Genomic DNA, 15,104 nt, shown 5'->3' with positions numbered 1-15,104 from the left:
TTTATTTCATTGATGTGTATATTGCTTGCTCAAAGGTATCTTTGGAATAGCCTCTCCAGCATGCAGCTGATACTGTTTTAAGACTGTGGGACAGTTCAAACAAGTTACAGTCCCAGCTTCAAAGTTACTTTCCTTTTGCTTTCCTAGTGGTGAGTTGCATGCTTATTACAAGCTGATTCTGGTACAAGATTCTCCATTGTGTAGTTTAAACCTGAATTTCTCAGCCTTTGTTTTCATTGATCCTCTCAAGCCTTGGCCCCCTACTAAATATTTTGAGTCAGAGCTGCATTTTTACAAGATCCTCAGGTGATTTATATGCACATGAAAGTTTGGGAAGCCTGCTCTCACTCCATTTAAATGGATCTCTTAAGTGCCTGATAAGTGTCAGGCAAAGGGTTAGGGATCATTCTAAAGATGTATTTGATCATACAGTATATATATAAATAATAGAAAAGTAAGTTGATCACATGATAAAAATATACCAAAATATTGTAAACATCTTAGACAACAAGTGAAATGGCAAAAGTTGTTAAATGTTACCTCACAGTAGTCCTCACCACATCTCTACTGTCATTCTACTTCTTAAAATATAAGCATTTAAAAAAAGACTTCCAAACAGAGAAAGACAAATACTGTATGATCACTTATATGCGGAATCTAAAAAATAAAACAAACTAGTGATTGTAACAAAAAAGAAACAGAATCACAGAGGTAGAGAACAAACTACGGGTTACCAGTAGGGAGAGGGAAGGGAAAGGGGGTACAAAAGGGGTAGAGGAATTAGAGGTATAAACTACTGTGTATAAAATAAATAAGTGACAAGGATACATTGTACACAACACAGGGAATAGAGCCAGTATGGTATAATGACTATAAATGGAGTATAACGTTTAAAAATTGTGAATCACGATGTCGTACACCTGAAACTTAGATAATATTATAAATCAAATATAGCTCAATAAAAAAGGAAAAGAAAGAAAAGACTTCATTATGGAAAATGTAAAGCACACAGAATTGTAGAAATAAAACTGCAATAAGTCATTCCCTGTACTCTCTGCTCAGTTTCAACAGTGCATGGCCAAACAGGTTTCATAATTATAATGAACCCAGTCCCAATCATGACATCATTTTATCCACAAATAATTCAGGAAGTAGCTCTACAACAAAAAGACTGATTTTAAAAAATATATATATAACCATGACACCATTACTACTAAAAGTATTGTAAATTTTTTCCTTAGTGACATCAAAAATCTAGGCATTCTTCATATTTCCCTGATTGTCTCATGATTGTGTATTTTTTTACTATTATTATTTCATTTTAAAGTTCTTTGTTTGCAGTGTAGGGGAGGAAAAATAATTTCCCCTCTACTCTTCTGAGTTGTTCTTGGCTAAGACCCCTGTAATAAAAGACAGATTAACAAGAGAAAAACAGAAGTTTATTAACATGTATACCTCATGTATACATGGGAGATACCCAAGGAAAAAGGAGTAACTCCTTGAGGTGGCTTTGAATTCAGGCTTATATGCCATCTTAATAGGGAAAGGAGAGGAATGTTGCAGCCACTTAGATGAGTAAATGATTTTTAGGAAAGATGAATGGGCTCTTAAAAGAGTAGATAAAAGATACGATAGTTTGTGACAATGTTTGGATATGATGTCAACTTCTAGTCTCTTCCTGGGACAAGAGTCAGTCTTCCCTGGTTGATCAAACTCAGGGAAGGGATTTATGATAATTGAGTTCCTTTTGGAGGATCTGTCTTTAGGCAGTGAAGGGCAGTTCAGAGAAAGCCTCTCTCTGTGTTTGCTGTTTTTTAGGTGGCTACAGCTCAAATAATCAATATACCAAGGCAGCATATTTTAGGTGGCATGTCCTGAACTGCTACAGTCATTATTTGGGGTGACATATTCTGCTGCCTTGAAGAATCAAGATCTAAATAATGTTTATCCATTGTGATTGTATGATATGTCATTTGAGACTCTCTCCTTCTCCTTTTTCATTTAATCTCGAGTTCCTAAAATGGAAGTGTTGTTCATCCCATTTTATAAGGGAGGAATCTGGCACTCAAGAGATTCAGTAAACTTGCCTGAGGTTTGTTAGTAGCTAGTAAATGCCAATGCCCGAATGAAAACCAGGATTATCCACCTCTCTTGATCTTTCACTCTGTCATGTTGCTGCCCTTGCCTTGCCCTCACTTTTATTTTTACTCTCTGTTTAGTCTTTTCTACTTCTTACCTGAAAGATCTTCAGACCCTCACATGCACAGTTTCAAAACCCCCACTTTGACATGTAGACTCTTGGGGACTCAGACACCCTACAAAAATGATGTCACTCCCATCCAACAATAAATCACAGAATGAAGGAAAAGATTTTCTCATGTGCTTGAGTGTTTGTTTTAAGCTAGCACTCTTTGGAGGATATTTGTAGCTATAAAGATTAAGTGCTGTCAGTGCCATCCTGGGACGTTCTTAATCCATCTCTGTGTTCTGGTTGCATGCGGAGTTTACCTCGTACTTTGGTAGGGTTGTATTTAATCCTTACCTTCTGCATCGATTTAGGGCCTATGTTGTTTAGTAATGCACGATGCATGTTTTTATAGCACACAGCTTATAGGTGAAAGATTTATCCTTTTCCTGAGCTTTTATAATATATTATTGTGTGGTTGTCTTTCAGATTGGAGAACTAATATATGTTTTGGAAGGAAAAGGTATGCTCCCCTTGCCTTCCAGATTATTTCCATTGGATTCTTCAACTCCACTTGACTTCAGCAGTTCTCCTGACAAAGGTAGAGTATCTGTGCATTTTGTTTCATTCATAATGTTGAAGGATGGGGCCTCATATAGTCACCTAAGCATCCTCACAGCAGGTTTTTCCATATATGATTCCATTTTCAAAGGCTCCCTTTTAACTTTATGATGTCAGCATCCATAGAATAGAGCACCATTTTAACAAGTAAGAAAAAGGCAATTGTGATTCTTCTTAGAATATTTTTTAGTCTTCAGGTCAGTATTGAAATTTGGCATTTAGAATATTTACTCAGCAAAATCTTCCAGTTTCCAAATAATCTGGAAGTAACTACAGTGTCAAAATTCTGTAGACGGCAGTATAACCTGTACTTCTCCCCTACGTTCTAGTTTACAGTGTAAGGTTATTAGTGAAAGAAAATGGCAGGTCTTGCCAGTCCTTGACAGATGTCTTCCTTTACATTTATTTCTGCTCCTCCTGCCTTCTCATCTCTGATAGGAATACAGTGGCCACAGAATTTTTTTTAGCAAGGTGATGATGTGTCTCTGAAAGAACCACTTGACTAGAATTCTTTAGTAGAGTATCTTTAATTCCCGAAGACTTACTCTTGAATTACTTAATTAAGACTATAAAAAAGTGAAAAAAAAAAGACTATAAAAAATGTATTTCCTGTTTATTTTCCCCCTGGTTAATGGAGGCCTTGACTGCAGTGTTATATTTCACACCTCCCAAGTCCATTCTGGATAACAGTGTCAAGGGTATAAATTAACCATTGCAGTCACAAATGTTTTTCCTTCCCCTAGTGCCTACTAACAAAGATCCAGTTCTATACCTGAAATCCAAATTCCATCAAATCCTGGTTGTGGACCTTAAATTGCCACTGATAAATGAAGCCAAGGAAAAAGCCTTGACTTTTGCAGCCCAGCAACAGATATCGAAGATAGAGTATGAGAAAAGGTTGATCACCGGTACTCTGGAGAGCAGCAGTATCCGCGTGGCCGTTGCCCTCCTGGGGCTGAGCAAGATTGAGGTGGGTACGGAGGACAGAAGACGTGCTTAAATTAATCTCTCTTTAAAAATAGACAGGGCTCTTACTACTTCATCGTAACATTTTTATGTAGGAAAATGATGAAAGCTGATTTTCCCCAGGGCAGCTCATTTGCTTTTTTTTTCTTTGACCTCATTAAATAATAAATCTGAAACAAAACATTCTACTGGGTAATTTTAGGCATTACAGTATAGTGGTCATTTCACACAAGTTCTCAATTCTAGCTGTACATCTGAATGCCCTGGAGAAGTCATTACCAGTGCCCAGGCCCCACTCCAGAATAATTAAATATCAGTCTCTGGAAGGAGGTGGGTGGGGACATGTTCTAAAAGTTGCCCAGGATATTCTGTTAAGGGTCTAGAGACGATTGTCCCTGGGGTCAGATTACCAGGCTGAGAATCCAGACTTTAACACTGTCCAGCTGTCTGACTGTGGGCTGGTTGCTTAAAAATTCTCAGACTTCAATTTTGCTGTTTTTAATTTGCAGATACTGGTAATCCTTGGAAGCTAAGTGAAATAATTATATAAAATGCTTAGCATAGTAGCTGGTATATGATAAGTGCTCTCTAGACATAAGACGTTGTTATGACCATGACTATTACTGTAGACTCCATTATTACAGCTTGAATTCTATTTTATAGTTGAAATAAGGTACCGTCAGTCTCCACAAAGGTGCCAACATGATTCCTCTGAAACATAAACCTGATCACGTGCTCCTCTGGCTTTTCCAGCTCACATCAGGGTGAAAACCAACATCCTTCCCATGGTCTTACTGACCCTCCTAGTCAGACCCATCCCCTCCCTGATCTCAGTGTCTCCACTGGACCCCGTTCCCTCCTGTCCCTCTCTCAGCACAGGTCTCCTCGCAGTTTTTCAAACACCTGAGGAAGGCCTGCTCCCCATGGCCTGTGCAGGTCCTTTGTTGCTCCTCCCTGGACCGTGAGAGGCTGCATCCCTCAGGAACTTCAGGTCTGCTAAAAATGCTCCCAGTGAGGTTCTGCTTTACCAACTTAGAATTTTTTTAAAAATCCCTTAAACTTCTATGAGCCACTCTCCAAACCCTAAACTCACTTGAATTTCCTCAGGTAGCATTTACTGTCTGAGAGTAGTATATCTGTGTGTTTACTCTTATCTCCAGCAAGGGAATTTGTGAGAAGATGTTTGTTTACTTAACTTTCATATCACCAGTGCCTGGAAAAGTGTGTCCTGAGCCAAAGGAAGTCATTAAATCTTAGTTCACTGAAGAAATGGATGCAAAATGTTTTCATCATTGTTCTTTAAGATTTACCTTCATTTACATATACAACAAAAGATTTGGCATTATAGGGGTGATTTCTTCTTTGATTTGTCAGAATGTTAGAATCAGTACAGTCTAAGCACTGATATCTAACCATTGAGCATATTTTATGTATGACGTGGATTTTTTGAGTTCTCATTAGCTGGAAAATATCCAGGGCCAAGACTCTGAACACCCTCCAGACTAACCCATCCACTTTGGACATTGAAGAAGCCAATGGCTCTCTTCAGCTCATACCAAAATGCTCACTTCTTCTACAGAGCAGTGCATTTGGGAAGGGTTTGGTTCAACTTTCAGCGCACCATTACAATAAAAATGTTCAATAGGGGGCTTTTTCAAACTTTAAGCTCTCTCCTTCTCTCTCTTTTCCTTTAAATTCATTGCCTTCATTCTTACCTCTTGTCAAAACATTTTATTTGTTTGTTTGTTTATTTTAATTTTTTATTGGGGGAGGTGATTAGGTTTACTTATTTATTTCTAGCGGAGGTACTGGAGATTGAACCCAGGACCTTATGTGTGCTAACCATGCGCTCTACCACTTGACCTATACCCTTCCCCCAAAACATTTTATTTAAATGTCCATAAATCTCCTTTCTATTATTTATGTATGCATATAGTTTCTGTCTTTCTCTCTATTCTTTTAGCTTCCTCCCTGGAATCCAGCACACTTTGTATTTCTTTGTGCATTTACCAAATTATGTTTTGTAGCGGATTTATTTTTCTCTTTACCTATTTCTCCTATCAGATTGTGAATTTCTAGAAATCTCAAAACTTTTGTGACCTGTTTTTTGTCTCTCCCTCAATGTCTTGTGCGTGAGGAGTACTGTCATTGTTTAATTTGAATTGCACATGTGCCTGAACAAACAAATGGCACCTTAAACCTGTAGTCTTCGTTGTATAGGCTGAGGTCAATCCACATTGCCTCATAGCCTGATTTCTCACAGTCAAAATCATCTTTCTGTTGATTTATCCTTATTTCCCTCCCACATTTGCAGGATGGGTATCTGTATGTCTGTGTTATTGAACTCAGATTTGGCTGCTTGCGGCTCAAAAGCCAGTAATTGAGAGGCAAGTGTCAGTAGAAAGGAAAGGTGCTTTAATCAGAAAAGCTAGCAATCTGGGGAGACAGTGAACTCATGTCTAGAGACCAGCTCCAAATATTCTGCTCAGCCATGACAGTTTTTAAAGGGGAAAATGGGGGTGGGGGTGGGGGAAGAATCTGAGTGAATCATCAAGGTGGGAGGCTGGATTCTGCTTCATTCTCCATCTTATGCAGACTGGTTGACTCTTCAGATGTGATCTTGCCCATGTGATCTGACTATAAGATTGCTTACGGGGCTACTGGGAGTAGAGAGCTAGTAATTCTTTAACTGCTTCATTTTTCATTCTTTCTATCTAGGAAAAGAATCAACAGGTTAGACAAGGCATGGTGTGCATTTGGGAGAGCATAAGTCAGAAGTTAGTTTCAATTTCCTAGTGATCTCATTCCTTTAACTAGGTTAAGGTTAGAAGGGGATAGAAATGGGTGAACAGAAAAGGGGCAAAAGAGCTGCTTTCAATTCCCCACTGTCAAACATCACTCCATTTCTATGGAATTAGGAGTGAAGTTCCGTCTTGTGTAACTTCTTCATGCTGACATAGCACACCGTGTTTTCAGAGTGGAAGATGTTAACATGGGTCCATAGCATCTCTTTGCTGACAATTTTAGTTCCCCACTTACATATATGGGCAGAACAAATTACAATTATTTTGATGCCCACAAAGATATAGATTATTATAAGCAAAAATGTTAATCCTCTTCTCTTAGGGCTAGTTTTTGGAACTGTATTCTGGCCATAGATTCAAGTACTGCTCAATGTGGAGAAGCTTATGTCATGGCTGCATTTTGGTCATCATGCAATTAACTTTTTTCCCTCTGGTGGCAGTTACAGTATCTGTAAATCAACTCAGGAATATGTATCAGGCATTGAGTCTGTCAGTCTGTTGTCCCAATGATTAACTGCTCGGTTTTGTCCTTTGTTGGGGGGGTGGGGGGCTTGCAGAATTCTGAACAGTTCTAGCTCAACTTCTCTGAATTTTTTGGTGGACATAATAATAATTGTTGTTATTATTTATGATTAAATCTTGACTTCTTTCAAATTTAAATGTTTAAAGTAGTCTCTAAATTTAAAAATTGAGTTTTCACCCAGAAATTACTGTTTTCTTTGAATTCTGTGAATATCATGCATTTTTTTGTTTCAGCGAGAAATCTCCAAATGCATAAAATAACCGGAGAAAAGTTGAATGTGCCAGTTTAAGAAAATGAGAATGTGTAGCACCTTATTTTGTTTCTCTCCATGTAGTTACAGAGGTTTGTTTTCAAGTGCAGTTATCAGCGCACTCTTGAAATATAGTAATGCTAATATTTTTACAGCAGAACAGTAAACAAGATTAATTTTAAAAACATCCCCTACTTGCATAATATTTTACTTTTTTTTTCCCTCAAATGCTTTTCTGTGCACTTTTCAAATTATTTCAGTGACCCCATGGAAAAAGGTAGAGATGATAGGATTACACTTACAACACAAAACTGGAATGGCCAAGGCATAAAAAGACCTAAGTTGCCCTCACTGACAGGGCAGAGATCACAGCCTAGATCAGGGTAGAGACATTATTGTATTTTCAAGCTAGAAAATAAATAAAGCTGGACGCTCAGAGACACGTATTACAACCTCTTACTTTTAGAGACCTGTAAACACCCCAGAGTAGTAAGATAGTAGCACAAGGTGACACAGATTTGTGACAGATTAGAAATGGGCTTAGGTTTTTCCCTCCCAGTCCATTATTCTTTTCCTTCCCTGCATAGCCTGTAGATCATACGTTCATTTCTTAGTTTACTACCATGAAATTGTATAAGGGAATAAGTGAAAGTCTAGAATTCTCTGTTATAGCATAAAATAACTTGTAACAAAATCTAAAATCATTTTGAAATAAATCTGTTTAGAACTAAATCTAATTGAATAAACGTAATCACTTTTCTACCAAAGAAAAGTGACATGTATGACTAATTTTTTATTCTACAATGATGTACAGTTGGAATTTTTGGAATATTTATAAGGTAGTAGCATTATGATGTATCTACTTAATGTACCCAGAGAGACAGGATCTTTTGTCAGGAGCGTGAATTTCTGGTACTTCACTACTTAGCACTCATGTATTGAAACCATATCCTCCTGGCCATTAATAAACTAACTCTAATGATACACTCAGTGGTACTGGAAGGATGCAGAGCTTGCAAGGGTATTTTCTTATGTTTTCTATTAACTTCCTCAAGTTTATGGTTTAAAAGCCACGTAGTGTGTTCTCTGGGATAAATGGCAAGGAAACTCATTGAAATTTTGAAATTTGTCATTTTAAAAAAGGAAATCTAAGAGATTCTCCTGGTGAGGATTTAGAAGAATAAAGAAAAGGTTTTTGTATAATTTAAGTGCACTCCAGATCACATAGTGAGTAGTTGTCCGTAGTGTTAATGATAAGCAAAGCTGGACCCTAGTTATGAAGCAAGGATAGACTTTATTCAGCAACTGTTGCAACAGGGAGTAGGATCCAGCATGAACTAAGCTGTTTGTAACAGAAATAACTGGGAGTTTTAAAGGGACAATGAGCAGTGTCTGGGAAGTATAAATTTACAGGAAGCAGGAGGGAGTTGACGGAAGTGACCTGGACTTGTTAATTGATGCTTATCAAGAGGAATAAACTTCTGGAATCTTTATGACAGGAGGTGGGTAGTGATGCAAGTTAGAACTAAGTACCCACCTGCCTGGGATCATTCTCTCCATGAATTTTTGCATTTCAAAGAGAGGGCTCTGGGGTCCTTGAGAATACATCTCCAGTGGTAGATTTACATCCCAGAAGGGGAGAGAAAGGATTTATAATGGCAAGCTTTCTAAAGTAACTGCTCTAGGAGGGGTTCAGAAGCCTATCTGCCTATCCCCAGATTTTAGCTGGAACAGTTAATTATCCTGGTAGCATTGAACTTTCCCAGGTAGGCACTTTAAGGGTGTCGACTGAAATAAAATCTTGTGTGCAACGTGAGAGTTGTGAGTTTAGTTTTATTTGGGGCAAAATGAGGACTATAGCTGGGAGACAGCATTTCAGGTAGCTCTGAGGACCTGCTCTGAAGAGGTAAAGGGAAAGTCAGGATATATGTGATTTTGGTGAAGTGGGAGTACATGCAATCAAGCACACATTTTTTTATTTGCAGAAGGTCGCTGGTAGTCTTGTGAAGGTTACTGCTGGTCAAAGAGCAGATGTCACTGTTAATGATTTTAGTGCCTTTCTAGATCTAGATATGAGGAGATGCCCTCATATCTAGAATTTGGGCTCATAAAATCTTCTCCCGAAAATATCTGACTATCTGAAGGCCTATTCCACCAGTTTTCCCAGAGCATGGAGTTCCTCGTTCCTGATCCCCCACCTCAAACTCCTTTCTGGGAGTTTGAAGGTCAGCAGCTGCAGCAGATCATAATTTAGTCCCTTGTAGAGGTAGATGGCAAGTGCCAGTGTGAGTCAATCCTTTAGAAGCAGATGCCAGGTGCCAATTTTTAGTTGGAAAAGGGGACCTGAGTCATCCTAGGGATATGGCCTTGAGCTGTTAGAAACTATGTTAGTGCTGGTTCAAGTCTCTTAGTGTGTATGGATGAAGGAAATAGATGGACAAAATCCTTTCTGCTGAGAATGCATTTTTTATAGGCTAACATTGAGGCCTAGTCGAGAAGAGAGCTTGGAGGAACCTGACTAGAGTTTGATCAAGAGAAGAGAGTCTGTCAGTACGTAGTATTTTGAATGACTTGCAGATACAGAAGGCAGATGATACACATTTGGGTAGAGAACTAGTTGCTGATATAAATAGATAATATGTTCATAATGACTAGAAAAATAAACCAAAACAATGATAAGTGTGAGTGAACTGATTTCTATTTCTGTGTTTACATGATTTTAATTGCCAAAATAAAGTAGGGAGAAAATGTGACTCTGTGAGAAAAAAATCCTTGTGGATTTTACAGATAATGAACCCAGTGAATGAGATAATTGCCAGGGGAACTAAAGTTTATTTTTGCTGTGTAATGATATCATGATTGCAGTCATGCTGATGATGATGATGTGGACAACAGTGGGGATGACCACGATGGCCAACATTTATTGAATAATTAAAATGTGCTCCAAGAATCTGGCATTTGTTAACACTTTAAATACTCCCACCAGGGCTAGGCAGTGTGAACTACTATTGCCTGTATCTTAGAAATGAAGACTTTCCGGCTTTGGTTAATCACCTGGCCAAGCTGACTTAGAGTTGGGGTACAAGTGCAGACAGTCTAGCTTCGAGAAGTCTTGGTCTAACCATTACGCTGTACTACGGTGTTTAGCAGTAAAACGTCCTGATAAAAATAAGTGATTGCATACCTCTGTGCTTTGCATTGCTTAGCTCACTCTTAGGGAGCTGGGTTTATCTTCAGTGTCCTATTTTAAGAAGGACGGTATTGAACTAGATTGTGTCCAGAGGAGCGTATGTATGGGGTTAAGTTATAACTCACATTATATAAGTCACGGTTGAATGGGCTGAAAATTCAAACCTATTTGAAAGGGTTGTTTGGAGGTTGGTGGAGGGGCAGGACCTGGTCTTATATGTACATAAATATTTTTTTCCAAATTGTCATTAGCAAAAGGGAGGGGACTAACTGTACTATTAATAAGAATAAGCTGATGCATAGATATTAAGGAACACAAGGTTCAACTCACGGAGGGAAGTACTTCCTCTGTGCTGTTCACCAGTGGAATGATTTCTTCCTAAGACAGTGAATTCCTCAACACTGAAAGGATTCAAGCATGGGATATTGAGCATCTCTTAGTAAAGGATGACTCCCTTGAGTCTATGAAACATGTTAGTGTTGCCTTCCACCAAATAAATAATAGTATGTCTAAAGAAATTAACAGATTACAATCTCTTGAGGGATTTTTTTTTTCCCAAATATGGAGTCTAAATACTTAACGCTATCTTTTGTGTTTTGGAGATAAAGAGTAAGAGAATTACATTCCAATTTTACTCTCTGTTTATTTACAGACTTGTACACTCTTTAATATTTCAAAGTTGAAGAAGCCAAATTCCATTTCATACAATACAGAACTAAGCCTTCCACAATATTTTAATTTCCCCAACACAGTCTGCATTCCTCAGGTTCCGGGAACTCAAGTTAAATTGACTCAATCTCAAGGAATTAACTCTGCAAATAAAACAGGTAATCAGTAACGTGGAGACTGCAATATCTAGCACTGGCTCAGGTACTGTGAAATACTAAAATGCGAAGAAGAGATTATTTCAACTAATAGGATATTCCTAATATAATTGAAGAAATAGTTCAGCTATATAAATACCAATTGTTGACTGATATTTTACTTTATAAATAACCAATATGCATCATAGTCATTTAAATTATTTACTGAATTTGGGTGCCAAATACTGATACTGAAGTTTGCCAACCTGTCCTTGTTAAAGAGTGGTTATCTGATTAAGACAATAAATGCACTTTGAGAAATGTGAGCTCTTGCTTTTATAGTGAACTTGGTTACAGAAGTTGCCCTGAAGTTGAGTCTGAGGCTGCCTCTAAAGGATGGGAGGGATTTTGACAACAGGAGATACCAGAGAACAGTGCTATTTACGAGTAATTTATCTTTCATCTGGACAAGGGCCTTTTTCAGTTGGATACCTAGTTTTGGTTTCTTTTATTCTGTATATTTGTGATCAGGCAGGACTAAGCCAGATTTAACAGAATGTTAATACATTTACATTATTAATTATAAGTGATAAGATATAAACTATATGACTAAATAATTTAAAGTACTCAAAATTAATTTATACTTTTTCTTGCACTTCTTTTCAAAGCAGTGGATCATAATAGGAATATAATTTCTTTACTAGGACTTTTCATTTGTTATTTTACTATGGCTTTGTGTTAACTATAAAATATTTCTAAATCTGAGATGGTGATTGCAAATGATAAGGTACAGGGTAGTCTGTTCACTTTGCCTTCCTAGGAGATCTGAGATCCCAGATTCAAATGCCAGGTGACTAAGCAGGTAACAAGGATTTATGAATTGAGTCTAATCTACAGAAATAGGGATGCTGGAGCCTATGGCGAACTGAAGAGTAAATGCCCTGTCTGCACATTCAAATTACAGAAAATAAAAATAAAATCTTGAGCTGGACAAGCAAGTGTGAGGGCACGTTTGACCAGCTGACAGCTTGAAACCTCTCATGTTAAGTTTTTGTCTTTTTTTTAATCTTTATTACCTCCAGCTTTTCAATGGGCTGTTGAATTTTTAAATAAAGAATTTATTTTCAAAACTTTTTAATCCCTTTTGAGATAACTGGGTAAAGCTGTGTGCATTATAAACCCAGCTAGGATTGTCAGTCCAGGCTATTCATTTATTCAGCCATTTATTCATCAACACTACTGAGCATTAATTCCTTTGGGCAAAATCATGAAGATTTCCATATTCATCCCTTTGAAAGACTAACAGATAAGTAGCTCTCGTAACACAGTGGGTAAGTGTTGACAGAGAGGCACTTATAGGTGTGTTTACAAATAGAACTAACATTAATACAGTTGATTAAAGAGGATAATTCAAATATTGAAGAATTTTCAGTCTAAGAAAACATAAATAAGGATACATAGCATAGATTTGACATGAAACTCACAGTATAGGCTTACGAATGAAGACTATGGTATATTAAGATGCTGTTTAATTATATATGTGTGAAGTAGTTTACATTTAAAAGTCTTTCACTCAGTATTTTTCTAAGACTATTATTTGTCCTTCACCTCACTGTTAACTATCCATTTCAGTAAGAAGATTATTGTGAAAATTAAGAAAAAATAGAACTGCAAACAATTTTAAAGGATTATGCATAGAACTTTTACAGTATAATTGGCCAATCATGATTCATGTCTAACTTAATTTTCTGTGCAGTTGAGTTTATAGAGGAAGCTTTCAGCCCAAGTTTCTGTTTTCATTTCCTTCAGTATACATTTAAATAAAGTAAGTTTACAAAAACAGAATATTCCAAATTGAGATAGTAGCTGGTCAAATAAAATACGTATCCTTAACAATGTACATTCGGTTGTGAAGCAGTAGACTTGATTCATAAAAGGAAAAGAATGTCAGCATTTTAACTTTAGTAAATAACATTGTATTAGAATTTGAGATAAAGAATATTAGAGTTAAAGGTTTAAAAAACTTAATTTTATGGCATAAACCAATTTCAATAGAACATACCAGCAAAGTCCTACCAATAAATATGGTAATAAAGAAATACATCTTGATTTTACGGGAGGGTTGGAAAAGGAAAAAATGGCAAGTGTTTATGTGGAGAAGTAGAGATAGCCCAGTGTTCCTGCTAATTTCAGGAAAGGAGCGGAAATAAGATCATATAATCTCTCAAAATTCTAAACTCATTAAAAGAAACTAGTTTTGACGTCTTCTGCCCTTTCATATTAATGTTGCCTAGCAATCTTTACCTTTTTGAAATTCTTAATGAAAATCCCACATTTCTGATTAACAATAGCTGTTGCCAAAATTATTAAAAAATAATTTACTTACATCCATATTTATTTCAGCTCCATCACTTAGAAAAAATATTTTTTCCATTCTACCATTTAACATTGTGATGCTTTCACTGGAAGGAAATGAAGCTATAAAGAAAGTTCATGTGCCCATAATAGATGCATCAAACTCTGTCCAACAGATGTACATATATAACAATTTCCCATGCAAAAGAAACATCACTTGTCTCACTTCCCAGATCTCAGAGATCCTCTGACTCCTTTATGATATTGGACTGGGGTAGGTCTAATATTTATTGAGCACTAACAGTACACAAAGCACTGTGATGGTTGGCTTGTATACTTTTTCTCTTTTAATCCTCCTGATAGATATTTTTGCCTCACATTGTTATCCATCTTATCAGACATCCTCTTCACTCCAGTCTTTTCCCCATATCCACCCTCCTCTGGGCAAATGACTGCACCTTTTCTCTCTTGGAAGAAAAGGGGCAACATGAACACATATTCTTCCTTAAACCCTCCTATCACCTTCATACTAGTCTCTGAATAGTAGGAATCTACTCTATCAACTTTGCTATATGTATCTTTTATTTTATCTCAGAACCTGTTCTTGGGCTCTTCTCCATATTTATCACAGCTCCGTCTTCTGTGAGAGTAGTCCCTTCACTTTCAGCTCCCAAGCGTTCTCACATTTCAAAAGCGAAAGAAATTCATGCCTTTCCCTTGGCAAACATACTTCTCAGTAGGGGGATCTACATTTGCAGTTTTTGTTCTTGCATGACTAGTTCTTAGCTTCTCCAATCTAGCTTGTGCTACTGCTGTAGCAATGCAGTTAGTTGCTTTCAGTGGACCATTCTCTGTCTACATGTTACTGGATCTCTGTAGCATTCAACCTGAATGGTTAAGAATCTACTCTTAGAATTGTAGACATTTGAGGTAAGGCTTTATCCTTGTTCCCTGCATTTCTTCTCCATCCCCTTGGCAAAATTTCTTAGTCTCTTTGTGAGTTCTGTTTATTCCATCCATATGGAAATCTTCAAGGCTCTTCTTACCCTACTGGGGCTATTATTCCTTTTTATGCATCCCCTAGGGGACTTTGTACACTCCCATAAATTACAGTGGCCATTAACATCACCAGTATTTATTCCTGCCCTTTTCCTTCTTTTTTCAACTTACATGTTCAGAGGCAAACTAGACATGCCCACCTAGATATATATGCATACAGATGTATAAATAGGTAGGTAGGTAGGTAGGTAGGTAAATATAGAGATATATCCCTCAAATTCAAAATGAATGCACTGTAATTCTCCATTTATTTGTTTCTCGTTACATAATCTTTATCATTTCATATGGTAGGACTTGACCTATCTCTTATCCTAAAAATCTGGGCATACTACTTGAAATTTCCTTCTT

General features: G+C 37.1%; 1 protein-coding gene across 1 annotated transcript in view; it reads left to right on the top strand.

The window, feature by feature from the left end:
- The window catches only part of CFAP47 (cilia and flagella associated protein 47), a 419,927-nt gene that overhangs the window by 237,636 nt on the left and 167,187 nt on the right, over positions 1-15,104 (top strand). The window contains exons 43-45 of the mRNA XM_064483196.1: positions 2,675-2,786; positions 3,550-3,776; positions 11,192-11,366. Coding sequence (XP_064339266.1) covers positions 2,675-2,786; positions 3,550-3,776; positions 11,192-11,366 — 514 coding nt within the window. The remainder of the gene's footprint in view (positions 1-2,674; positions 2,787-3,549; positions 3,777-11,191; positions 11,367-15,104) is intronic.

Source organism: Camelus dromedarius, chromosome X (genome assembly GCF_036321535.1).
Source record: "Camelus dromedarius isolate mCamDro1 chromosome X, mCamDro1.pat, whole genome shotgun sequence".
Lineage (NCBI taxonomy): Eukaryota > Metazoa > Chordata > Mammalia > Artiodactyla > Camelidae > Camelus > Camelus dromedarius.
This window is presented reverse-complemented; position numbering and strand designations above follow the sequence as displayed.